The sequence below is a fragment of the Alosa alosa genome, chromosome 13 (genome assembly GCF_017589495.1).
Source record: "Alosa alosa isolate M-15738 ecotype Scorff River chromosome 13, AALO_Geno_1.1, whole genome shotgun sequence".
Lineage (NCBI taxonomy): Eukaryota > Metazoa > Chordata > Actinopteri > Clupeiformes > Clupeidae > Alosa > Alosa alosa.
Genome location: NC_063201.1, coordinates 5,781,721 through 5,807,801, shown reverse-complemented (window position 1 = coordinate 5,807,801; position 26,081 = coordinate 5,781,721). Strand labels below are relative to the sequence as shown.

The 26,081-nt window shown below is 40.7% G+C and overlaps 3 protein-coding genes across 4 annotated transcripts; all 3 read right to left on the bottom strand.

Annotated features, from left to right (window-relative positions):
• Nucleotides 1-2,221: 2,221 nt before the first annotated feature.
• On the bottom strand, nt 2,222-3,331 carry apoc4 (apolipoprotein C-IV). Its single transcript, XM_048261543.1, has 3 exons — nt 3,130-3,331; nt 2,870-2,945; nt 2,222-2,572 (listed from the first exon to the last, which is right to left on the bottom strand). The coding sequence occupies exons 1-3, from the start codon at nt 3,173-3,175 to the stop codon at nt 2,404-2,406; spliced, it is 291 nt and encodes a 96-aa protein (XP_048117500.1). The 5' UTR covers nt 3,176-3,331; the 3' UTR covers nt 2,222-2,403.
• Nucleotides 3,332-4,743: 1,412 nt separating this feature from the next.
• apoc1 (apolipoprotein C-I) lies at nt 4,744-6,562 on the bottom strand. 2 transcript variants are annotated; one of them, XM_048260061.1, is made up of 5 exons: nt 6,458-6,562; nt 5,717-5,783; nt 5,361-5,502; nt 4,993-5,083; nt 4,744-4,912 (listed from the first exon to the last, which is right to left on the bottom strand). In XM_048260061.1, exons 2-4 carry the CDS (start codon nt 5,769-5,771, stop codon nt 5,014-5,016), a joined length of 267 nt encoding a protein of 88 aa, XP_048116018.1. In that variant the 5' UTR covers nt 5,772-5,783; nt 6,458-6,562; the 3' UTR covers nt 4,744-4,912; nt 4,993-5,013. The 2 variants fall into 2 exon arrangements, with proteins under 2 accessions (XP_048116018.1, XP_048116017.1); XM_048260060.1 differs by having other exon boundaries at nt 4,744-5,083.
• A 5,996-nt stretch (nt 6,563-12,558) lies between these two features.
• On the bottom strand, nt 12,559-15,992 carry apoeb (apolipoprotein Eb). Its single transcript, XM_048261890.1, has 5 exons — nt 15,948-15,992; nt 15,422-15,485; nt 15,115-15,265; nt 14,435-14,722; nt 12,559-13,628 (listed from the first exon to the last, which is right to left on the bottom strand). Exons 2-5 carry the CDS (start codon nt 15,462-15,464, stop codon nt 13,283-13,285), a joined length of 828 nt encoding a protein of 275 aa, XP_048117847.1. The 5' UTR covers nt 15,465-15,485; nt 15,948-15,992; the 3' UTR covers nt 12,559-13,282.
• Nucleotides 15,993-26,081: the final 10,089 nt, after the last annotated feature.

The following is a 26,081-nucleotide window of genomic DNA, read 5'->3' as shown; positions in this document are numbered from 1 at the left end:
CCGTAGCATTTCTATCAACTACTCGTGCAACTGTATTTAAGTCGGGAAAACGTGGATGTTTTTGATTACTTCTACGCTTAGTTACCGTCAAAGCCCGCTAGCATAGCAACATGCTAACACAGTCCAGCCGCGCACCAGAGCGTTTGAGTGCACATACCAACACGGGAGAGGTATGACTCAACTCGTGAAAGTTAAGGTAAGAACATATATTACTACTGACATTGGGTGGCGTGTTCCTTTAAGCTAAAAAACTTGCATAGTGTACCTTTAAGTACAGCCACAGATTTTCTATACATTCTTAAAACGAATATGTTGAAAACAACACAAGCTGCGTTGTTTCGAACACATCTCTGTGTCCAGATAGGGACAACACAGTTTGTGTTATTTCCAACACATTCGTTTTAACAGTGTAGGATTGAGGTCTGGGCTTTGACTTGGTCATTCCAAAACATTGACCTTGTTGTCTTTAAACCATTTCTGTGTTTTTACTGTAGCTTCTCTTGCAGACTGAATCAGATTGTCCTCCAGGATTTCCATATATTTTGCTGAATTCATTTTTACTTTTACCTTTACAAGCCTTCCAGGGCCTGCTGTCGAGAAGTATCCCCACAATATGATTCTACCACCACCACGCTTTAATCCCTAAGATGGTGCATTTTTAGTGATGATGGCCAAAAATGATGGCCAAAAAGCTCAATTTTGGTCTCATCAGACCAACGAACCTTCTTCCATTTGACTTTGGAGTCTCCCACATGTCTATGGGTGACTTTTAGATTTTAGCTTTCCCACTCACCCATAGCCGTGGCCTACTGGTTAGTGCTTTGGACTTGTGACCAGAAGGTTGCCGGTTCGAACCCCGACCTGTAGGCACGCTGAAGTGCCCTTGAGCAAGGCACCTAACCCCTCACTGCTCCCCGAGCGCCGCTGTTGTTGCAGGCAGCTCACTGCACCGGGATTAGTGTGTGCTTCACCTCACTGTGTGTTTACTGTGTGCTGAGTGTGTTTCACTAATTCAAGGATTCGGATAAATGCAGAGACCAAATTTCCCTCTCAGGATCAAAAGAGTATATATACTTATATACTAGAGCTTTGACTGGTGAAGTATTCGGGCAAAAACTGCTGTATGCATAGTTTCAACCATCTCAGCTGCTGAAGCTTTTAACTTATTTAAGGTTGTCACATGCAGGTGCCTCGGTGACCTCCCCCACCATTATTCTTCTGGAATAGTCGATCACTTTGTGACAGCCTGTTCTGTTCTAGGCAGATTTGCACATTAGCCATATTCCTTACATTCCTTAATGATGTATTTCACTGCACTCCAGGGGATGTTCAGTGACATGAGAATTTTTTGTGTCCATGCCCTCACTTATGCTTGTCAATAACCTTTTCTTTGAGTTGTTTGGAGTGTTCTTTTGTCTTCATGGTGGAATTATAGCCAGGAATACTGATTGACCAGTGACTGGACCTACTAGACGGTGGTGTCTTTATTTTTCTAGGCCTATACTATACACATTCCCTGAACTCAGGTGATCTCCATTTCACTAACTGTGAGACTATTAGCACCAATTGGCTGGACCGCTGTTAATTTAGGTCAGTCGCTTATTAAAGCAGTCACTTATATTGCATTATATATTTTTAATTAATTAACATTACTTTGTAGAAATGTGCTTTCACTTTCATTAAAGAGGGGATTTGTGTTCATTATTGTTCATTATTGTTATGGCCAAATTCATCTGACATCTTACGAACATGTCACAAAGTTAAAAACTTGATTTTCACCGGAGGTGGTCCTTAACCATGACTCTCTCTGGTAGGTGGATCAAGAGTGATGGCCATCTCGCTGCCCCTCTCATCCTGCCTTCCAACTCATCGTCCCCCTTTGGCCCCTTGCACCCACCCTAGATAGCAGATTCCACACAGACTGTGCGGGATGTCCCTGGAAGCTGTCCTCTCAGGGGAAAAATATAAACACTTCTGCCTTTACAGCAAGTGACCAGGTGCTTGACCAGGTCTTGAGTAAACACTCTGCTTGTTATATCTGCTTGTATGTTATATTGCATGCACGCACACACACACAAACACAGACACACACACACAAAAACAAATACAGATTTATGTGTGTTTGTGTGTGTATGTGTAGGTGTGTGTGTATGTTTGTGCAATGTTGTGATCTAAACAGCACTGGCAAATCATTCACACACACACACACACACACACAGTCTTGTTTTTAATCAACATATTTATTATTCCCATTGCAGTCCCACTTCGCCACATCAAATCACAAGCTTAATATTAAGTGAAGGCACAGAGTAATTTATATGCAAGATGATGGATAACAACAGATACAACAAAAATGTGTAGCAGAAGAGCTGATGACTTTGGGCCTGTGGGCATGAGACCTAGCTAGCCTGTCCATGGCACTCTGGCCTTGACTCTGCTCCAGACGGAGGTGTAGTTGAACGAGGGCCAGGTGAGGTAAGGGTCCACTCGCTCCTTCACATGGTCATCATAGTACATTGTAGCTATGCCCCACACCAGCTCGCCAACGTTCTTCACATTCTCTACGGCTGACCTGCAGGAAATGAAGAATGCACAGAAATATCACCATGTATGTGAATGAACAGACATAATCAACATGTATGATAGACACAAACTACATACTGTCTTCATCCGATATTCTATATATATATATATATATATATATATATAAATACATATATCAACATATTTATTATTATATTGCAGTCCCACTATATATATATACACATACAAGCAATATGGATTTTTTCAGTTCACATGCACACACACGATCACTCACTCACTCACTCACACACACATACAAACACACACACACACAGAGACAGCGTACCGGTATGCCTCTTTAGTGCGTTGTATAACTCCTGGAGTTGGGGGACCAGGAGGGGTCGATTCCATCAGTGTACATGCTGTGACCCGCAGGAGGAAGGACACATGCAAAAGTATAGATAACAAAGAAAAACAAAGAAAAGTGCACCGAACTGGACAACTTTGTGTCACAAACTCCAGGCTGCCTTCAATACATTTCTGTTAGAGATATAAGGTGAATTTATGAAAATGTGACCAACAGAATTCCACAGAACAAGCACTTACCTGGCAACATGCAGATGAGGGCAAGCAATGCCAAATTCTTTAACATGATTCCTAAAAAAAATCTACTTTTTTCTTTAAATATATTTGATCCTAATCGCCGATGTAGACAATTTGATTTATCAGCTGAGAAGAATTCAGAGCTTCATATCTCCATGTGCACTTTTTCACGCCAGTCTGCCAGGATGATTTTGCGATGACTGGTAGGACAGGATAAAGTTTGATTTGGCTCAACGATTGGGTCGTGAACCAAGTGGGTGAAAGGTTTTGATTCTGTTGATGGTCAATCAGAAACTCAGAGAAGGAAAATATCAGTCTGCAGAATTTCAAGAAAGAATTTAATTCAGAGAGAGATATGTGTTCATGAGTGTGTTGGGTCATTTCTTATTCAAAATATGTTGTGTACAAATATCCGAAACACAAAATGTCATTTTTTGTTCCTGACAAGAATTGAACAGGTTATGCTTATAATTTTAGCGCATCGTTTTTCTTTGATACAAGACAACCAGTCTGCGCATCTCTGATAAGAATCTTTGACAGCAAAATATAAAGCTATGTTAAAATGCCAAGACAGCGCAGCTGTCACCACATGTGTGGAGTAATGTCCTTGCTTCTTTTTGTTATTTTTGGCACACATCCTGCTATCATCCTCCATATTGTCTGGAAAGGGGGAGAAGTCTTTACCACAGGGCACAGACTCAGCTGATTCCAACTAAACAGATTTGCACAGAACATTCAAAGAGAATAAAATCTCATTATTCATTTATTTTTCTCTTTCTGTCATAAATTACCTATTTGTGCATGTTAACAGATTACAACTTCTATACTCTCCAAGGTCAGCCAAAAAAGCATATTTTTATGTCAATTGTTTTTCCTCAGTGGAGACCTCAAATATGGTAGGATAGCAAAACACATATTTTATGAGTTTCCATACAGTGGTAATGTTCTCTAATGTTCTCTCCCACTAATGGACTTGCAAGAACAACAAATAAAGTTTTGTGTGCCTTTATCACACCACACATCCAGGAGAGGGGTGGGAGAAAATCTACCCAATCACACCCCTGAATGAAACTATTCTGCATTTCAATCTATAGTTCCAAGTAGAACAGTGCAGTGATCATTAATAGAAGATAAACAATCACTGCAGCCAGCTGTTGTGAAAGACAAAAACTGTGTCACGTTGACAGTTTGTTATTGACGTTCACCATTCAATTAAATGATGCAACCATGAATAAATCACATAAAATCCTATCAAATCCATTTACCAACACAAATTTATAAAGGATTTAATCCCATAAAATATGTGCTTGACATCAGTCTTTTTTATTCTCAATATCTTAATCAGAGAACGTTTAATAAAAGGTTACTGCATTTGCCCTTATCTGCAGGTATTATACAACCTTACAGCATTTACTGCTAACTAAATTACTACTTCATCACAACAGTATATTTGTCCTTGTGTTTTACATGGCCCTATATGCCTCACCACATATTTAAGGATTGTTATTTTGGATATCACAGTATGACAATGTATTAATTCACAGTGTGACAATATATTGATTCAAACATTCATATTTTCAATATTTCAAATGGACAAGAAAGGGACAGACATCAATGTCACATTATATTCACATTTTATTGTTTTCAACAGCTTTAAAAAACATTTGCATAATTAGACATTGTACTTTAAAAGTGATTGTGTGCATTCAATCCATTGAGTAAAAAACACTATGGATTAGCACAGAAACGCTACATTTTGTAACAAGATTGTTTTATGTTTGGCATGGTGGCAAATGGTTAAAGATGTCCATCTTGCACAGGGGGTCAGATAATCTTGCGGTCCAAAGCAGAGCAGCTGAGAAACGTTTTTTTTTATGGGGTAGGCCCTTAGTTCTGATTGGGGAAGGTCTCTTCCATCTTCGCCTTGATCTTCTCAAACTGCTCAGTGAAGAAGTTCCTATTGGCAAACACACAAAAAGCAGTGTTGAGGCTTGTTCTTTTTTTGTGATTTACACGTTCTATGTTGACTATGAATTGTACACATTATGCAGTATGTTTCTTATATAAACAGGAAAGATATTAAAGTCCTGTAGGGAGGTCCCAGGCTATTTACTAAGACAACGAAAGCTACAGATAAAAACGTTCAAAATGCTACAGTACCTACAGAAGCCTGCACCACTGTATACAAGGCTGTCAGGCTACGCATACGGGTTGAGACCAGGTGGTTGGCTTACTTGGTCTTGGTGGCAAATTCGCTGGTGTGGAACTGCTCCAGGGCGGTCTTGGTCTTCTCAGTAATGTCGTCAGTCAGAGTCTGCATCTGCTGCTGGAACTGGGTAAAGCGCTGCTCGATCGTTGCTTCAGCCTCCTCGGCATCTGTGTGTGCGATAACATAATGTTGATCAGAGAGAAAGACTTGATGTGAAATCATGAGCTGTGTCTATAGAATTATAGACGTATGCGCAAATGTTTACTCAAATAATGATGCATAAGATTTATTTTTATTTCATTAAGTTATTATTCATTTATTTTTGGAATAGGCTAAGAAGGTGAAAACGAACACAGTTATGGGCAGAAACAGTTAGCTTACCAGAGTGTGCAGCCAGCACAAGGACCAGCACGGAAATGGCGACAAGCAGTCTCATTTTTAGATTTGGCTGCAAACAGAGAACAAATGAAACATGTCTTTTATTTACGATTCAGTTGACTCCATGCCTGATGTCTTTAGAGGAATGTCAAACCACATTTTGACTTGTTGCTTAATAATGTATTTTGTCAAGTCTTCACTGCAATTAAACACATAGCTACACTGCCTCCATCAGCACCTGCTCAGTTGGCAGCTCCCCCAATTGAGACACGGCATTTACAATATCCTAATTAGTTAAGACGGAGAGGAATTCAGAAAAAAAGTAATGACAGGCCAACGACTAGAGACCAGAATAAGCCTAAAATATTAATAATTATGTCGCAATATGTCAACAACAACAGACTAGAAACATTCAAAAGTGTTTTTATAATAACAGACTTCCATGAAAAACACGGCAGACTGATGCAACACTAATCGCAATTTATTTTTCTGGAGAATAATATACTGTAACAAGCAAAAGCCTACCCATTATTCTGATGACGCCTTAACTTGCCACACATTGTCATAATTGTTGACAATTGTTGAAATATGTAATATTTAAACTATGCCTTATTTCGTCACGATAGTCACTATAAATAAAAAATATAGCCCTATTTTGTAGCTAGATCTGCATCAAATATTTGTCATAACAGGCTGTAACCAATCGAAAATCGCAGCTAAGTAACGGGTAAATCCTTGTCTCACCTGTTGTTCCTCAGAGCGCTGACCGGAGAGACTGAATTCTGGGAGTGAAGACTGCCTGTTTGGCCTGTCCCTAAATACTTCTCTGACACGCTGACGCAACCATTGACAACACCTCTGACCTATAGATACATCGACTTGCTATCAAAACGATTCATGTACATGTTTAATTCACTTTGAAAAATGCGTGACTCGACCAGAGTCTGTCAGGTCTTGTTTTAACCTCAGGGAAATTACTCTCTGTTTTCATTTTCAACGGCAAGCGGCTCAAGAGTTTCCATTTCAGTATTTCCTTTTAATAAACCCGATTTCATTTTAAATACACACAAGCTAAGCTAAGTAGGTCATGATAACACGGTTCCTTCAGACAGCAATCACAGATAACCCCATGGGTCAGTTTTTCGATTTTGTAGCCTACTTGAGCATTGATGCAGTTTATATTCTAAAGTCCAACTTTGGTCACTGCTCAGATAAGACTCTAAACTTGCTTGTCAGACAAACTTCAGCAGACTACTTCTGCCAATAGCCTACACTTAATGTAGACAACGTGACAGTGCTGCTTTTTCCATTATGAGATTGCTATCTTTACAGCATAATAAGTGTCATACATAATGCTTTCTTTACTTTTGTTCCTATAAGGGACAGTGTGGGACAAGGCTTATAGAGCCGAGCAAAAAGTTGTAGGTTAGGTCACTAAGATGCTGTCAGTAACTGATGTTTTCTTTATCGGCCCATATGAAAAAATATTAGACTAACTTAGGCTAGATTTATTTGACCTCAAGAAATGTTCTGATGTGATGTGTTTACAAAAGACAGTGTGCAAATGTTGCTGCATTCTTCTACCATTCTTCTACTTTTTTTTATTATTTTAAACAAATGGGTACAAACAAGATCTGCCCCACCTATGTTAAAGGGGCATTGCCACCCTTATATCTGCAGTCTGAATTAGAATAGAATTGAATTGGGGCTTAGCCGCTTGGGTTGTAGGTCATTTGTGTGCATAGAGACAGATTCTCATCACACCTTAAAAGGGCTTCAATGAATTGATATTAACAGGGACAGTTTTCAGTTATTAACAGTTTTCACTCTCACAATATTGCTGATTATACTGCTAATTATAGCATCAGTCTGCGGGGACTGATATTGTAGTCCTTTAAGGCTATAGGCTATTTTCAGTGTGATTGTACTATTAAGGTCTTTGGTTTATTGTAAGGGCCCTCTATTATGCTAGGCTATAGTTTTGAAGACAGTATGGCTACCCATATCTATTATGCTAGGCTATAGTTTTGAAGACAGTATGGCTACCCATATCTGGAAAAGTATGATGTGCTCGTACTTGCATAACTTATGTCAGCCTTTAGGTCAAGGAAAAATATTTTATGTCGCATGATTGTTGCATTCATGTCACCTGAAACATGATGGTTGAAATATATATTCAAAAGCACAATTGATCTGTGCATGCCATGATCACCTTTTGATCCTTTGATATGGAAACCAAGTTTATTATTTTGGGCTGCTATTTCATTAGAATTTCAGCCCAAAGCTGGATTCCATGTAGAAATTTGCTGAAATTTCAAAACGGGAACGGCTAAGGCTACTGTACAGAAGAATGCTTCATATCGTTGTGTCCAGTAAGGTCTGCTGTTTATTCTGATAGCCTATATGGTTTAACATGTGTTGATTTCGTGAGATATACCACCGAGAGTAACGGGGGGAGATGGACGAAGCGCTGTGGTGTGATTGGAAATATAATGACATTTCATGTATGTCAAACGTTAATTTTCATGTGAACCATTTATCACAGCGCTTTATCAAGCGCCACTCTCTTGTGTGACATCTGTGTGATTTATGTGAGATAAGTACTCCGTGAGCAATTCAAATCAGAATAATGGATGTGAATTTGGACACATATATTATTACTATATATTTTTAGGGGGGCTTTTCTATATTAAAATAAAGACATATCAAATAAATATATTTTGTTTGGCTTATTACTTTAAACTGTGCCTTTTGTATTTGACCTTGACTCTGAACACCACCTTCTTCTTATTAGGGTTGCCACATTTGATTTGTGAAAATCCGGGACACAATATATATTATAAATGATAAAGGTAGAAATATTAAGAAATACCGCTAATTGTATGCTGTTGAACTTAGGCTGTATGGTGCATTGTCACTTTAAGGTCGCTCAGTCTAAGCTTTCTCATAAAGCCCTTTCATCAGCTCTTGTAAAATAAGGCTAATCCATAAACTCTAGCCTTGTTTGTTTGTGCCACATTGATAACACAATATTAAGTTGTTACATGCAGTTATAAGTTTCATATATTAAGGTGGTGTTTAGATGACAACGAAAACGAAATATTATTAATTATCCGGGACAGTCACTCAAAAAAGAGAACCTCTTATAGATGGGCCAGCATGGATCTCCTCCGACCACAGTTTGAACCTGAGTAACCCCCCATTGTGTTCTGGGAATCGGGCCCAGCACTGTGCGGGTTCAGGCATGCATGATTGCTGCTATCTGCACAGGCAAAGCACCCTGCTCCTGTCCTCATATCAACGAGACGCAGTACAGCAGGTCCTGAGGGCCTGTCTATCTATCTATTGTTATGCAAGTCTGACACAGGTGAAGACGAGCTGCGCTGTCTCTGAATGGCACCGAGGAGATGCGGGGATTGGGGGGTAAACGACCAGCCATCTCACTGTACAGCAGTGTGCTGACAGCACATACAGACAGATGACCAGGCCACTCAAGGTCCAGCAGTGTCGGGAAGGGTGGCATGGCCTCCTTCCTCTTTCGTGTGTTTATTATTGGCCTTTGCAAGTCAGTCAACTTCAGCACAGACTAATGGTGTGCAGAGGCTTTGCGTTGACTTTGTGTCATTTGCCTGATTAAACAGGTCTCTGCATTTGTCTACATTTGTTTTACTTCCCCTTTCTTGAGAATGCTGAGTGTGGCTACTTTGTCTAGACAGGACTGAAGGAAAACCAGGCCCTGCTGAGGCTGTGTGCCCTGCACGCTAGGAGGCTTTGAACTCTAGTTACCTCTTTTGTGTCTTCAAAGGGCTCTCGAGTGGGCAGCAGATTAATGCTTTGGGGTCGTAGGGGGATGGGTGACCAATTTGAAAACAGCATCCCACTCTACACCTAATCAACTAGAGCCGCAATCAGCAGACATTTCAAACGATGATGCCTGTGTCTTTGTGCCAGAGGGGGGCAATCGTTCCTGACAGAGACAGCTCAAGACCAATTGTTAGTTCTCACAAACCTGTGAATGAGCTCTGCCCATACATGGGTTCATATGGCTCATAGCACATTTTGCTTTGTTTTAACCAACTATCTGCACTTTTCAAAAGGTTAGAATTATATTTTTGTGTATCCAAATATACAATAAAGTAGAGGCAAAGCATTTAGATATCAACATATCAATTCAGGCTTTCACACCCTTGTGTGTCTTATATTTTCTGTATGTGCATTTTGTTGGCAACCCCCCCCACACACACACACACACACACACAACACACACACACACACACACAAACACACACACACACACATACACACACCACACACACACACACAAACACAAACACACTGAAGTTGTGCTTAGTTACTCATACCAAGTCTTTATATGTGTAACTTTTAGAGTCCACATATTGTGTTCTGGGCGTTTTTGTGTATGTCGTCTCATGTCTCTGTTGTGTTTCTGGTGCTGGTAATGAAGATGTTGTGCGCTGAAACGAAACTCCAAAGGAGCCTAAGGGCCTTTGCTTGATACCATGGGCATGAAGATGCATGTCAGGCTGTGTGGTGAGCAGCAACAACACACCTGATAGACGAAAACAAGTTGCGAGGGAAAACAAATCGATACTCTCCAGGGCAAAACAAGTATGGACGATGAGAAGGAGAGGAGGAAGAAAGAGGGGGGGGGGGGGTTGACTGCAGGGTTATTGTAGGTCATTTTGCTTCCAGCACCTGCATGAGAGAGCCCCTTGTGCTCAGACAGAAAGATCAGGCTCTGGGGACATTGATGTGCTGACTGGTAGAATGTTTGTGGTTTTCCTGTTTGTGCCCTGGACAGAACTCCTGGTCCAAAAGGAGTCTCTGTACGGGACAAAAAAAGGAATTTCACTGATTGCAAGATTGGCTTCCAGTAAGGGAACTGTGTGTGTGTGTGTGTGTGTGTGTGTGTGTGTGTGTGTGTGTGTGTGTGTGTGTGTGTGAGTGAGTGGGTGGGTGTTTGTGTGTGTGTGTGTGTGTGTGTTCATTTCTGTTTCTGTTCATCATCCAGTTGTCAACTGAGTCACAGGCAAACTCCAATGAACTTTATCAACACTCTGCTGCAATGGCAATGTCTGTAATCATGCAACCACTGAGAGCAAAACACGCTCTTTGAGGTACAGCACTTTGACATGGAGTTTATTATCAGTGTGTAAACAACTCCTCTTACCATAACTATAAACCTGCTGCTTGAATTGTCTATATACTGTATATACGCACACTTTTTATAGTGTTTGTGAAAGTTTCTTATTAAGCAGAAAACAATGGCCACCAGATGTCTTATTTATCACTTTTATTACAAGTAAATAACCAGAAATTTCCAGAAAATACTGAAAAATATGCTCTTTGGGAAACTAGGAAGCATACTGTCGTTTCCTTCTGTATTGTTTCTTGAATTATTTTGCCTTGAAGCTACGTACAATAAACAGTACAAAGTACAAGCAGTCTTTACCAAATCTAATGCCAGAGACAAATGTTTGAATCCTTAGGCAGGCATACGAACATGCATTTTACTTCCCTTTGGATCAACGCTGACAAAAATAAATATGAAAAACATATTGAAAAGGCTTAGCTGTAGAGAGTAATGTTGTCATCTGCTGGATGGCAGTATGTACCGCATCTGTGGGGAGATGAGACTTATATGTGACTGATACAAAAAAGAATGTTAACTTTATTGCATCTTGCATGAAAAGAAATGTGTAAATATGGAAACCATAGACCAAATTTCCCTCACAGGATCAAAAGAGTATTTATACTTATACTTATTTGCAGGGCTTCTGTGTGATTACCTGACAGTGTGTGCTGTCAGGGACCAGAGGGGGAAATAATCTGTAGGGACAGGATCAGAACACAAAAACCAGGGGTGCAGCGTGTTCCTACATCCCGCAGGGGATAAAGGGAATGGAATGTGGATGCAGCTCTGGACATGTTTCCGGAAGATGGAGGGTGGAGAGGAGGGGGTGGGGGGCGGGGTGGTGAGGAGGGGGTGGAGAGGAGGGGGTGGGGGGCGGGGTGGTGGGATTGGGATTGTTTGGGCCATCAAACACAGGGCTGACAGGAAAGTTTCAGGGATAGTGTGTGTGTGTGTGTATGTATGTATGTATGTATGTATGTGTGTGTGTGTGTGTGTGTGTGTGTGTGTGTGTGTGGATGTTGTGTGTTTGTGTATGTCCATTTATGTGTGCGTGCGTGTGTGTGTGCACATGCATGTGTGTGTGTGTGTGTGTGTGTGTGTGTGTGTGTGTGTGTGTGTGTGTGTGTACAGTGGGACCACCAATGGGTGGTTGAATAGAGTTGTTTTCAGTTGTGGAAGAGCATAGTAGAGAAAGGTATGGAGTAGACTGAAAGCCCATCTTTTCTAAATCACAGATGCAACGATTAAATCAGTGGGTTGGGACACTTGGAAAAACACTGCCATGGGAAAACATCACCCACCTTATGCAAGCACAGGGACTGGGAAAAGTGGCGTGATAATCATGTGATCATAGCCAGCAGCCAGAGAGGTAAAATCACTATAGAAACATGCAGGTACACCTCTGCACTAAGTCTGATAGAGCGACTCATCAAAAGGAAGCTTATCGTATGTTTACAAAAACCTAGTCCCAGAATCACATGATGGGGGCAGTGAATTGGGTTAAATTGCACAAAAGACCTACAGACAATAGACAGAAAACTTCTAAGGAGACCTCCAAAAAAGTATATAACTAACTCAATGTTGTGATTATATAGTATAATTTGTTGTGCTTGGAAATGCAGTCCAGTTCTGCAGGACAGATATGAAGGTGTTTCATACTTTGAAATAAGAACAGACAGATTTAATGTGACATGTTTAAAAAGCTTTTATTAGTTAAGCTCGGGCTTGCATGGTGTAACCCTGCATCATCACAGGAAATGCACTAAAAAGGCAGCATGTGGGGCCACAAAGGGTGTTAACGTTACATCTTACAAAAAATACACACAGCACAGACATACACTGGGTGGTGCATTTGCAGAAGACAAAAGCAGTTCCAGCCTACTCTACCATTTTGGTTAAACAAATTTGTGCAAATACATGGATGAAATACATAATGCATCTGAGCCCACTCAAAACGAAACGAGACCACAAATTGGTGTCTCTCCTGGAGGTATAGGTTGACGTTGAAATGTGGGATTTTCATCTAATTGACATGTCCTCTTATTGCCCTATAAGGGCAAACCTGGTGGAAAAAAAACTAGTGAAATACCCCAATCCAGGGTGAACATGGTGAACAAGCACACCGGTTTACACCAATGGCCTTTTCCTTGGGGGGGTCAAACAGAGACACTCTTGTGCACTTACAGAGTTTGTATGCTGACAGACAAGGTTAATACTGAGATAGCTGGGGCAACAGTCGTTAAACAGATAGACAAAAGTGAAGGCTTATGCCCTGTAAAAAAAAATGGTACCAAGCACAGAAGAGTTCCTCAGCCTCTCCCCACCTTCCCCACATCAGGAGAGCTGAGGCAATACTAAAAGCGCTCCCCCTGCCCCCCTCTTGTCATGGTTGTTGCTGAGATGTTTGGTTAAGTTCATTGGGGGGAGACCTCCTTGATCTTGTCCATGACGGCCTGGACCTGCTCGCGGAGCTTGGCGGTGAGGGGCTCCACCAGAGTGGACAGCTCATCGATCTTGCCCTCCAGGGTGGTGCGGAGGTCAGCGGCAGTCTTCTCCAGCTCCTCCTTGATGGTCCCGGCCTGGGACTCGAGCTGGGAGCTCAGCTGCTGGGTCTGGGACTGCAGCATCTCGGACAGGGAACCGAGCCTCTGGGAGGCCCCGTCACGCACCTGGGTGAGGTAGGGCTCCAGGCGCTCACGCACGCTGTCGGCGTTCTGGGTGGCGCGGGACTGGAGTTCCTCCAGGTAGGTGGCGACGGTGCTGCGGGGACAAACCTGGGGTAAACAATCTTGCAGAACTAATTTTTTTTGTTTGTGTGTGTGTGACTGAGTTTGTGCTTGTGGTTGAATATCAGTGTCATTGATTGTGTCTTTGAGTGTGTGTGCGTGAGAGTGCGTGTGTTGAGTTTGTGTTTGAGTGTGTGTGCGTGAGAGTGCGTGTGTTGAGTTTGTGTTTGAGTGTGTGTGCGTGAGAGTGCGTGTGTTGAGTTTGTGTTTGAGTGTGTGTGCGTGAGAGTGCGTGTGTTGAGTTTGTGTTTGAGTGTGTGTGTGTTGAGTGTGTGTGTGAGTGTGTGTGTTGAGTGTTTGTGTTTGAGTGTGCGTGTGTTGAGTTTGTGTTTGTGTTTGAGTGTCGATGTGTGTGTGCGTGAGTGTTTGTGTTGCAGTGTGGTGTTGAGTTTGTGTTTGAGTGTGTGTGCGTGAGAGTGCGTGTGTTGAGTTTGTGTGTTGAGTGTGTGTGCGTGTGAGTGCGTGTGTTGAGTTTGTGTTTGAGTGTGTGTGTGTTGTGTGTGTGTTGAGTGTGTGTGTTGAGTGTTTGTGTTTGAGTGTGTGTGCGTGAGAGTGTGTGTGTTGAGTGTGTGTTGTGTTTGAGTGTGTGTGCGTGAGAGTGCGTGTGTTGAGTTTGTGTGTGTTGAGTGTGTGTGTTGAGTGTGTGTGCGTGAGAGTGCGTGTGTTGAGTGTGTGTGTGCGTGAGAGTGCGTGTGTTGAGTTTGTGTTTGAGTGTGTGTGTGTTGAGTTTGTGTTTGAGTGTGTGTGTGTTGAGTGTGTGTGTTGAGTTTGTCCACTTACTTGCGGATCATCTCGGTGTCCTTGTCCAGGCGCTTCTTCAGCTTGCGGGTATAGATGTTGACGCGGCTCTGGACGTCACTGGCATTCTGCTCCATCATGGTCTTGAGCTCCTCCAGGTAGTTGAGGGAGCGCTCCTTGGCCTCGTTCATGTCGCCCTGGAGACGGCTGGAGAGCAGCTGCAGGTCCTGGGTCAGCTGGCTGGTGGCGTCCGTGGCATAGGGGCCCAGCTTGTTCTTCAGGTCTTCCCTGTAGACGGTCAGCTCAGCCATGGTGTCAGAGATCAGCGTGCTGGACGAGAGAGAGGAAGGGGAGAGAGAGCCAATCAGTCAGGGTGAGATGAAAGAATCAGACTGTGTAGAGGGATAGGCCAGAAGAATGAAAAAAAGAAAACAATGACTATCGTTCTCTCAGCTTCAAGCTCGTCTTCAAGCTTTTATACTCAACATATGTACATTATATATTCTTTGGTGTGCTTATTTCAATGAGTGTTCAGTAGAAAAGAGGCAGTTAAGATGGGGATATTATAATGAATTACCATAATGAATAATTAAAGTTGTTATTTATATTTTAAAAATGGGCACTTTGTATGCTTTATATGCTTATGACAACCAATGAAAATGGCTAGAATTATTTTCCCTGACCACAGGGGGACACAGCAGGGGTTAGCTAAGGACACTCACTCAAGCTCTCTTCCCAGCTGGGAGGTCTTGATGTTCTCCACCATGAAGTCAGCCTTGGTGTTCAGCTCGGACACCTGCTGCCAGAAACGGTCCACAGTTTCTTCCCATTTGGCCTGGATTTCCTCCTGGGGCAAGACACGAGCATGGCAGCCTGCAAGGAGAACACGCCAGGGGGGACAATGTGAGTTTTCAGACTCAGCATGATCATGGATCAAACGGTCTCTACTGAGTGCCTGGACGAGTTGTGTAACAAAAGTTTTTTTTTTTAAATGTGAAATACATGGTTGAAAAAAGAAAGGGAATTTACCAGTAATGACCGCAAGAGCAAGGATCACTGCAATAGCCCTCATGTTGATTGACAGACAGTACACCTACAAAGCAGAGAAGCAAAGGAACTCTGTGAATACATATAAAAGAGTCTAAACAAACATAACATAAATCAACCATATGATAATAAACAAACATTCATCTTACACTAAATTACGATAACAATCCAAAGATTTTGCAATACGTTAAAGAAGGACATTTGGAATGTAGGCTAGCCTACTAAAATAATGTGTTTCTTTTTTTTTAATTCTTAGAAACGTATAAGCTACACATCGCAAACATAGTTTCAGTTCTTTCCTTTTAAAGCTATTTCCATGCCACATTTTACTTTTGCAGTCAATAACGTCAACGTGGGGGAACCCCTTAATTAAAACATGTAAGATCTGTCTTTTTGACAACAACACTATTTCCAACAAAACACAAGTAGCCTACTAAAGCGGAATGGATAGCCTACTCCATAAACTAAAGTGAGACGTCTGCTAACTACACAAACTTCTTAAGCTCACCTGAGAAGTCCGGGTTCCTCCGTGATCTGAGAGCGAATCTCCAAGGTATTTTATACCATACTGGGACGGCCCCCGCGTGTGTCACAGCCGGTGAGCACGTGACTTTGCCCATCATATCTCTTGCGAGACCCTATGATAGAGGACCCAACGTGCAAACTGTTGTGAAATACTTCACAAAAGGAACAACAATCCTGTGATTACTCTCTTGGGTATGATTCATGTTGAATCAGGTACCATGTTGTTTTGCTTGATGAAAAAAAAAAACTCCTTAGTTTTGGTGGTAGGGTGTTTGGCTGTAGTTACCCTTTCAAACCAGTTTTGACCTTAGTTCCAGTTTTTAGTTGAATTTGTGGGCAACGCCCTGGATGAAAAAAAAAGAACGCCAGAAAAGGTTAAATAAAAATGAGACATGGATTATGGCTTGTGAATGTATTCTACAGTATTCTCAGGCTAGGCAAATTAAACACCTCAGTCTCTTTTTAACTTTGTCTACGGATGTTAGCCACTTCATGCTCCAATAAAACATACTGTACAATAAAGTGGGAGAAAGGAGTGCGATGCTCACAACAAAAGAGGTGAGAGGACGACAGCTGTTATGCAGACATATGCCTGGCGCCAAGACTGGCCATCAAAGGAATAGTATTAGCAGTAAGTGGTCCGGAGGTAGCCAGCCAACACATCACAGCGCCATCAGACTAGGCGCCCTCCCCCGTTTGACACTTATAATGTTTATAGCCTACGTTGTATTATGTACGTTGCATTATAACATTGCAATCCTAAATGCCCATGCACTCCAAACTGCAGGTCAGTCACTCCAAACTTCAGTCACAGTTATAGAAGAAAGAGTCATTCACACAAACATGAAGGTTGAAGGCATGAGTGTCAGGGCAAATACTGATAGTTACAGTGCATGAAAATGCACTGTTCTGTTATCTTCTTCTTCTTCTTCTTCTTCTTCTTCTTCTTCTTCTTCCCACCAAATTTCTGCATCTAATTCAGCTTTAACCGTTTAACGTAGAAACTTCGTTCAAACTTCGTAACTTAGGTCTTGAAAAGGACACGTGGGGAATGTATTTTTCACTTTTGTAAACTTTATACTTTTTGAGATATTAATAAAAAACAAGCTTTTTTCCCCCCATAGACTTAACATGGGCTGATGACATCACAATGGGCTAATTAACTTGATTTGCACCTGTATCAACTTCTAGCTGCTTGCTACTAGGACCCATCAAAGGGCCAGTTAAACTGATTGCACCTGTATCAACTGCTTTCTGCTTAACTAGGCCAACTCTCTCTGTGTCTCTCCATTCTACAAGGATATAAGGCACATTCCATCCAACTTTCTATCCATTCATCCTCTTCAAACCATTCACTCATCCACCCATTAAACTATCCACCAACATCCATTAAACAATCTGCCTATCAACATCCATTCAACTTTCTGTCTATCAACATCCATTACACTATCTTCATTTTTAAAACTATATACTCTGTCTCAGGCTTTAAGCATACAATATGGCTCTATTAAGACTAACCGTTAAGCAATTAGAATCCTAGGCCAGGTGGCCAGGCTATATTAAACCTCATCTACCTAGTTCAGTCATTCCAACTATTAAACCTCATCTACCTAGTAAATAATTTAACCTTTTAAACTATCCACCTATTTAACTGTTCAGTCATTCCAACTATATTAAACCTTATCTACCTAGTTCAGTCATTCCAACTATATTAAACCTCATCTACCTAGCAAATAATTTAACCTTTTACACTATCCACCTATTTAACTGTTCAGTCATTCCAACTACTTTATATTAAACCTCATCTACCTAGTTCAGTCATTCCAACTATATTAAATAATCTCATCTACCTAGCAAATAATTTAACCATTTAAACTATCCACCTATTTAACTGTCCAGTCATTCCAACTATATTAAACCTCGTCTACCTAGCAAATAATTTAACCTTTTAAACTATCCACCTATCTGTTCAGTCATTCCAACTATATTAAACCTCATCATGTTGGTTGCCAATTAGCACATCATCTGTTTTAACAATATATTTCACACCATATGTTTTACATTTTCATGCACTGGTAATTCCCTGGAATTGCGTTTTCTAGTTATCATTTTTCTTTATTTATTTCTTTAGGCAATGGTTGTAGTTTTCCTATTCCTACTGCAGTTATGCTCTGCTAATTTTAGGAGAATATATATATATGTAATAGTAGGTACAGTAATGGATAGTAAGTAACATGACAGTTATTGCTCTGTCTCCGTGGTAAGGAACCTGATAAGAAAAAATATCACTGCCACATAATACTCAAAGTCTTGTTTTGATTGCCAACTAGGCAGAAAAGGGTGGCTTCTGGGGACAAGTGTACATAAGGACATGTGTTTTATGACTTTATCAGCATTTGATGATCTTAAAGACCCAACTCTCCATGTTTCGTTAACACAATGCTTATCCACATTAAATAAGCGTATCCTGCATGATATATTAATGTAAATGTACATTTTGATGTAAATGAATGGATATTATTTAGGTCATAGAACATATCTGAAAGGTCAAACACCTTGAAGCCACTCAGTCCACTACCTTCTTCTTGAGGAATGTCAGTGATGACAAGCCATCAATGTTATCACCAGCCAACTCTATCCTTCCTCTGATGATCTTTAACCTGTTGTCCAACATGGACCTCTGCTCTCTCTCTCTCCTCTCTTCTTCCCACTGCATTCTCCACTCTTTACCTTCTGAGTGGTCCCTTCAGGTGAAAACTGAGAATGCTTCACGGCTCATGTAATCTTGTGTATTAGTGTCAAGATTTATGTGACTGATATACTATCATGTCCATTTACTGGTAGAGGAATGTGCCTGTAACACTGTAAGTGTATGCCATTTTGAAGCATAAAAGCACAAAAGACCTACAAAAATACTATATAATTACTCATTAAGTTACATGGATTTAGACATTGTATACACTGTAGTAAGCTTAAACAGCAGCAATTAGTTACAGAGACATGACAAGTTAATGCATGTTGAGGTGAACTCTGCTTTACCTCCATAATTAAATGTTAAGCGCATTAGAGTCAGGTCTCATGTGATCAAAATGCCAGTGCACTCTGATTTCAGGCAAGCCAACATGCTGAGGCACAGTGTCCAGCACTGCACTTCACAACCACTTTACCATTACAACACCATCTTACGCTTCCTACCCTTTGTCTTATCTTTGATAATAATAATGCACCTTTTTAAGCACATAAATAAGATAATTAAGCCTTGTCTCCATAGATATAACACCACCACCCCCCCACACACACACTTATATTGGAAATATTTTGTTAACTTTTGTTTTGTTGATTTTGTGAAACATTGTGTTGAATTATAATTAAGCATTCTAATGCATTGCACAATCGCAAAGCATTTATTCAGGACTACAGGACAAAGATGTTTTAAAAAGTAATGATAGATAAATGATGGCCTCTCTATATGTTTTACTCAAATGTGCTCCTTGACTGTGCCTTACTGCAGAAAACTCTTCAACGCTCCGGGCAATAGATAGATAGATAGATAGATAGATAGATACTTTATTGATCCCCAGGGGAAATTCAAGGTGATTCAATAGGTGAAAGGTCTGTGGTATCTCTTGACCAGAAGTAATCCCAGGCCTTTCATCAAGCCTGTATGCATTAGCATACACTCTGAGGTTTGTGGTTTGGCCTCTGATAGCGTCAGATATCAGGGGACTAGCTTTTACCCTACTTTACTCACTGACTTCATCTCCACCAAAGATGGTAGGTCAGAGGTCACTCAGCTGTTCAACTGGCTGATGAATAAGTCATCTGTGAAGTAGTCATCTGTGTCTGACTCAACTGTTTTCAAGTTGGCTAACTTCTCTGAAAGGGCAGTTGAGACAACTTTCGTTTGTTTGTGCTGGGAAAAAATGAGAACTGCGGTTAGCTTTGTTGCTGGCTCAGCAGATTGTATTTTATGCTCTTCACTTATGAATTCTGAAGTCAAGGCTTGGATTAATTTATTTGATATGTGGTTGTATCTGTGTAGTAATTTAACCTGTGTCAAATATATATATAAAAAAACTTGAGACACTTTGAGTAGAAATACATTCAGAAGAGAATTTCCATTCAGAAATGTATTACATCTGACTGGATAAATGTTCAGGGTACGAGGTGCTCAACCAGCCAAGTACCCCCAGAGCAGCAGTCAGAAATGACTGCATGGTGTGTGTGTGTGTGTGTGTGTGTGTGTGTGTGTGTGTGTGTGTAAGTGTTGTGTGTGTGTGTGTATGTGTGTGTGTGTGTGTGTGTGTGTGTGTGTGTTCGAAGAGGTCTTAACATCATTTGTTGTTGTTGTTATTAGGTTGTGTGTGTGTGTGTGTGTGTGTGTGTGTGTGTGTGTGTCATTTTTGTGTGTCAGTGTGTTTCAAGAGGTCTTCATCAGATAGGTTGGTGCCAATTTATAACTCTTTACAGTGACAGACGCAAAGAAACAGGTCCTCACAGGAAACTTGGATATGTGTGAGCCTGTGAGAGCTGGCACAAAGGATCCTCTGGCCCTCCACCCCAAGGGATGGTGTTAGTGGCACGCGAGAGTGGTGGAGTTTGTCCTTGAATGAGAATGCGTGGGAGAACACAGATGGGGTTGGATGGTGGTGGGGGAAGGATGAAGGGATTCGAATGCTTTTTAAGTTTGGTACACCACGGGAGCAACTCCAGACATGTTCCTGCCGGAGACTGTATGGCGTGATTAGTGTGTGAGCTGAGGTGTGAGATCGCATTTGTAAAGAGAAGACAAATGGAAGATGACAGGTCACCCATTGTGTATGGTTGAGGGGTGGGCGGAGGACCAAACACACACACACACACACACACACACACACACACAGGGGGAGGGATAGGCACAATGCATACAAACAAACAAACATGCCCAGATATGCATATATACACACAATCACACATACTCACACAAACACACTCAGTTTGCAAGTACACACACATATGCAAGCACAATCACAGATATGCAGGAAAAAACACAGTGATATGTGCACACATATAGCTGTTAGTATGTAATGTTTACATTTTACTATGTAAACTTTTTCCTCTCAGACAAATACACCACATAAATTGTAATGCATTTGTTTATTTTTAAAGGTTAAAAGTTGAGGTTAAAGTTGACTCAAAAGTTAAAGTGAAGGTTAAACTTTTCACTTATTTTGCCAATTACTGGATGTCCTTTGACATGCTAACGGTAGTATGGAAAATCACCAGTAGATGGCAGAACCTCCATCCTGAAAAGTCACTCCCCTCACCATCTTCCAAACCAGGGGATTTCCAACTCATCATTAGACTGTTTCTTTTTTTCCAGGAAGGACAATAGATTCTTTAAACTAAGTTCATGCACTTTACTTGAACGTTCTAATAGGTTTTCTCAACATAATAATACTTAATAATACTTGGTTCACTCATTTAAAAACAACCTGGACTGAAAATTGGTAAAATGCTGCTGCATGAATGGTCTCAGTTAACTGAAAGTGAATACAAATATTTCTTCAGATTGTGTGAGCACTGAATATAATAAACACTGATTTAGTTTGTGTGACCAGCGTTCAATTTCAAAAAGCAGTCAGTTGGTGAGGGACTATGTGACATACCACACATGTCAGAAAATGGTAATTTGAAGCATCTGGTGCCCTGCTGTAAATGAGGAAAAAGAAAAGAGCTTTTCAAACTGTGAGCCAATGTTTCATTAAGTCACTGTTGCAGTTGTAGTGTCTTTAGAGTTATGTGGAGTGAAGAGTGGCTGTTTAGCCTAGACTGGTTGGTCACCCCTGATATAGCGTATGCATGTTTTAGTAAAAAATATTGATATTTGGTGCTATCACATTGATACTGTATCAACCATCTGCTGATATGGTATTTCAATTTTCAATATTTTGTACCATCCTTATTCGGCAGTGACTGGGAATCTTGTTGTGGTTGTTCGACTCCCGACAAGGCAAAAAAGACAGAATAAAAGGACTTGGTCAACATTCGCTGGCATTCTCTAAGACTTCCAACATGGCAACCAGGCATGATGCCAATTTCTAAAGGAACAAATTTCTACTGCCTCTGCCAGCAAATGTTGACCAAGTCCTTTTATTCTGTCTATTTTACACAGACTGCTTAGCCTGGCGAGCCAGACCCACATTAAAATGTAGGGTCTGGGCACTCACTGTTCGCAGTGCTCAGTCCGAGGGGCGGGATAATCAGTTGCCTTTCAAATTCCCTCTGCAATATGGGACTTAATAGGATATTTGTTTTCAAGTAGCAGGGAATTCAAGCCAAACCGTTGCAACTCTGCCATCAATCATTATGTTAAGCCCACCAAACGACTCTATACACGATTTCAATGACCTGATTAAGTTTCGATTTCTGGAGCTCACAAGCCAACGGAGAGTTGCTAGACTAGCCCTGGCAGCAAATGTAATTTGCTGCCGCTAGGGGCGCGTCTAGATTTCTAGGCTACAGACTGCTTGTACTGAGCTAGATCTTTTGGGGTCAACGTTCTTGACCAGTGCTACTGTTGGAGTTCACCTCTGTTACACATCTGCCAACAGACTTCAGGTCACTGGAGCAGACATGGGGAGAAGTCAACTGAGAAGACCAAGGCTCATGACATCTTTGAGCTATATATTAATCCCTTACCATAATAACCTGCCTGGTGATATGATGGCTTGTCAGATATTTGGACAGATATTTTCTGTGACCTAAATAGTATCTATTCATTTACATCAAAATGTATATTTATGTAAATATATCTAATGGATAAACATATAGTGTTAAAATACATGTGGAGTCTTTAAGATCATCAAATGCTGATAGAGAGAGACGGAGAGAGAGTACAACAGAGTACGTAAGAAGGTGGCATGGTTTACATTTGGTCACTGTTGACTCTCTGACAACAGCATTGATGAAGGCACTTTATTTTTAAACATTAGTGCTACACTCTTTAAGGGATTTAAAGATGCCCTCTAAGTTTTTAATCAATTGACATAGATTTAAAGCTAAATGGGTGGTGGAAGATACGTTCAAAATGATAGATAGATAGATAGATAGATAGATAGATACTTTATTGATCCCCAGGGGAAATTCAAGGTCTCAGCAGCAGCATACATACAACACAAACACATTCTTTCTTTAACAGCAGAAAGAGTAATTAAAGTATATCATATAAAAACACAACTAAGCAGTAAGGACAGTAGAAGATAAATAATATGCTAAATATACTAAAATACAAATTATACTAACACTTAATACAATATATAAAAATATACTAAAATACAAATGACAAAAATACAAATTATACTAACACTTAATCTAAATCAATTCTAAAAACAGTATCCACATAGTGGTGATTAATAAATCAGAGGCGCTTGCAATGACTGAGGCAGGGACTGAGCCTGTGATTCTCTGGGCATAGTAAGGTATGGTAAGGTGCTCTGAGGTGCTCTGTGTGAATGAATGAATGAGTGTCATGGTGGTAGTGCAATGGTGATAGTGGTCATGGTGATATTGCAAATGAGTAAGTCAACAATGAGCAGAATGAGCAGAATATCCATCCTGTTACATAATAAAATCTTACAGACAACAATATGTGTCCTACCAAAGTATAGACTTTGAATTGATGGATCAAAATCAAGCATACAAATTGATCTAGTCACATATTTGCAGCAGAGAGATACATTTGAAATTCCTTCACAGACAGTACAAAGAAACTGTTGATTGTTAAAAAGGATAAAGTTCCTGTGCACAGCCTTCCAGATGCTGGTGAGGTGCAGTCATCAATAGATTAAAAAAGTGAAGGATCACCGCACACTGGTGGGATTTCTTTGCTGGTTTATTATTTTAGTGAACAACACCAATGCTTCATCAGGTTCACTCTTCAAGACTGTTGATTGTGTTCTGTTTTTATTGTAGTCGATAGATAGCAGTTTCTTAGTACATATGAATGTCTACTACACTTGACATTTCAATGGGAATTTCAATATCATATCAACACAGGGCCGTAGCAAGGAGTGGGGTCAGGGTGGGCCTGTGCCTGGTGTTGTTTATAATTCTACACATGCCTCAACTGATTTGACAACCTATTGTAAGCGTTTATCAATTGATCATGTCATCCTGCTGATCCCGCTAGATTCACACCTCCCAGCCAAAATTTCAAAAGGCTTGCTATGGCCCTGCAACAAACATCAGCACATAAACATTAAGAATTGTAAAGCTAGCACATCCAGTCAGCATGCAGAAAACAATATAATTAAGATCTTACTGTAAATCTTAAGATTTTCAGCAAGAACCTTCACAATATGAACTCGTATATAACGATGATGAACACATTAAGGAAGTAATCACAAAAAGTACACTTAAAATTACAACCCTTTGTGAACCTAGGAGATTCTGACACATGCAAAAAAATAAATGATAAAAAGACCTACCTTATTCCTTACCTATTTTCTCGCTACCTTATTATTCTATACATTAAATCATCTGCTGTTTCCTTTTGTAGCTTTTGTAAATCAATTGTCAAAACCATTGCTAGTTGTGAAAAGCATTAGCTTAATGTCAAATGTAGCCTACATCAACAACTGTTCAAATATCCCAAAAAGTAATCTTTAACAGTTTAGCCTACCTAAGGAATAATACAGTAAACCTACTAATCACTAGCCTGACGAGCCAGACCCACATTAAAATGTAGGGTCACAGGCACTCACCGCTCAGAAAGTGCTCAGTCCGAGGGGCGGGATAATCGGTTGTCTTTCAAATTCCCTCTGCACGCAATAGGACAGAGGCAGCGCTATGAGTCCCATGCGTTTCCCACCAGCGGAGCTAGTTGGCTAGTTCAAATGTTTGCCAACTTAATAAAAGCTTAACTCGTGTCACATTGTTCGCCAACAGCAACATCCATCTTATTTGTTTTCAAGTAGCAGGGAATTCAAGTCAAACCTTTGGAACTCTGCCATCAATCATTATGTTAAGCCCACCTAACAACTCTATACACGATTTGATTGGCCTGATTGAGTTTCGATTTCTGGAGCTCACAAGCCAACGTAGAGTTATGCTAGACTAGCCCTGGCAGCAAATTTAATTTGCTGCCGCTAGGGTGCGTCTAGATTTCTAGGCTAACTAATCACTTCATTATCCAGAATATATACCCAGAGAGAGTTAATCATTCAACCAGTACACAGTATAAAAGGCTTTGAGTTTACTTCTGTGGCTATGGCCGAGCTGTACAGGGGCGTCACTAGACCTTATTCACTGGGGCACGTGCCTTAGTAAAAGTCTCCAGTGCCCCAGTAAAATTCTAGCGCGGCTCTAGCTGGAAACGGCATTCATGAGCGCATCTCCGTACCTGCTTTAATCATGGCTCGAGCCGGTCACTTACCAGCCAATAAAACAAAAAACAAGGAATAAAGAAAGGGGCCATAATAGCCAATCAGGAAATAGCACCTATGTAGCTGGCTAAGATTGAACGCAACAACCAATGAAAATCGTTCACATGATTCTTCCGAGTGTTTCGTTGTTCTGCACACACATACACTGTGGAATCCGCTGGAGCTCGTTACATCACTTTGAGCATAGAGTAAGTCGTCCCCTGTTTAACTTGTTTGACAGAAAAAATGACAAGTTGATCGCTGTTAGAGAGTGTTACCCACCTAACTAGCATCTGTTTTTCAATGCTTAGCGTCATTGTAGCCTAGATTTAGCAACAGTTTACCAGCTTGTGCTCTCTCCCTCACACACACACTCACACCATGCGTAGGTTGCATGCACACATGCGGACAATTAATAAGGATTTATACGTATACTGTAGAGAGAGTCCTTTAAAAGTAGCCTATACGGTTTGTGAAGCTGTCCTACTGTAAAACTAAACATAGCCTTCTGATAAACTATTCAGAGATGGACATCAGAAAATTCTTCCTGAAGAGAGGCAGAGGGAGAGGAACAGTGAGGAGGATGAGGGAGGTATGATAATTTTGCCCACATTAATGGTAACATTAAGATTTATGCTGGTAATAGCCAGTGCTGTGATTTGATCAATGGTTTGGCAAACTTAAATAAGTTTGCTGCATTTGCAAATGTAGCC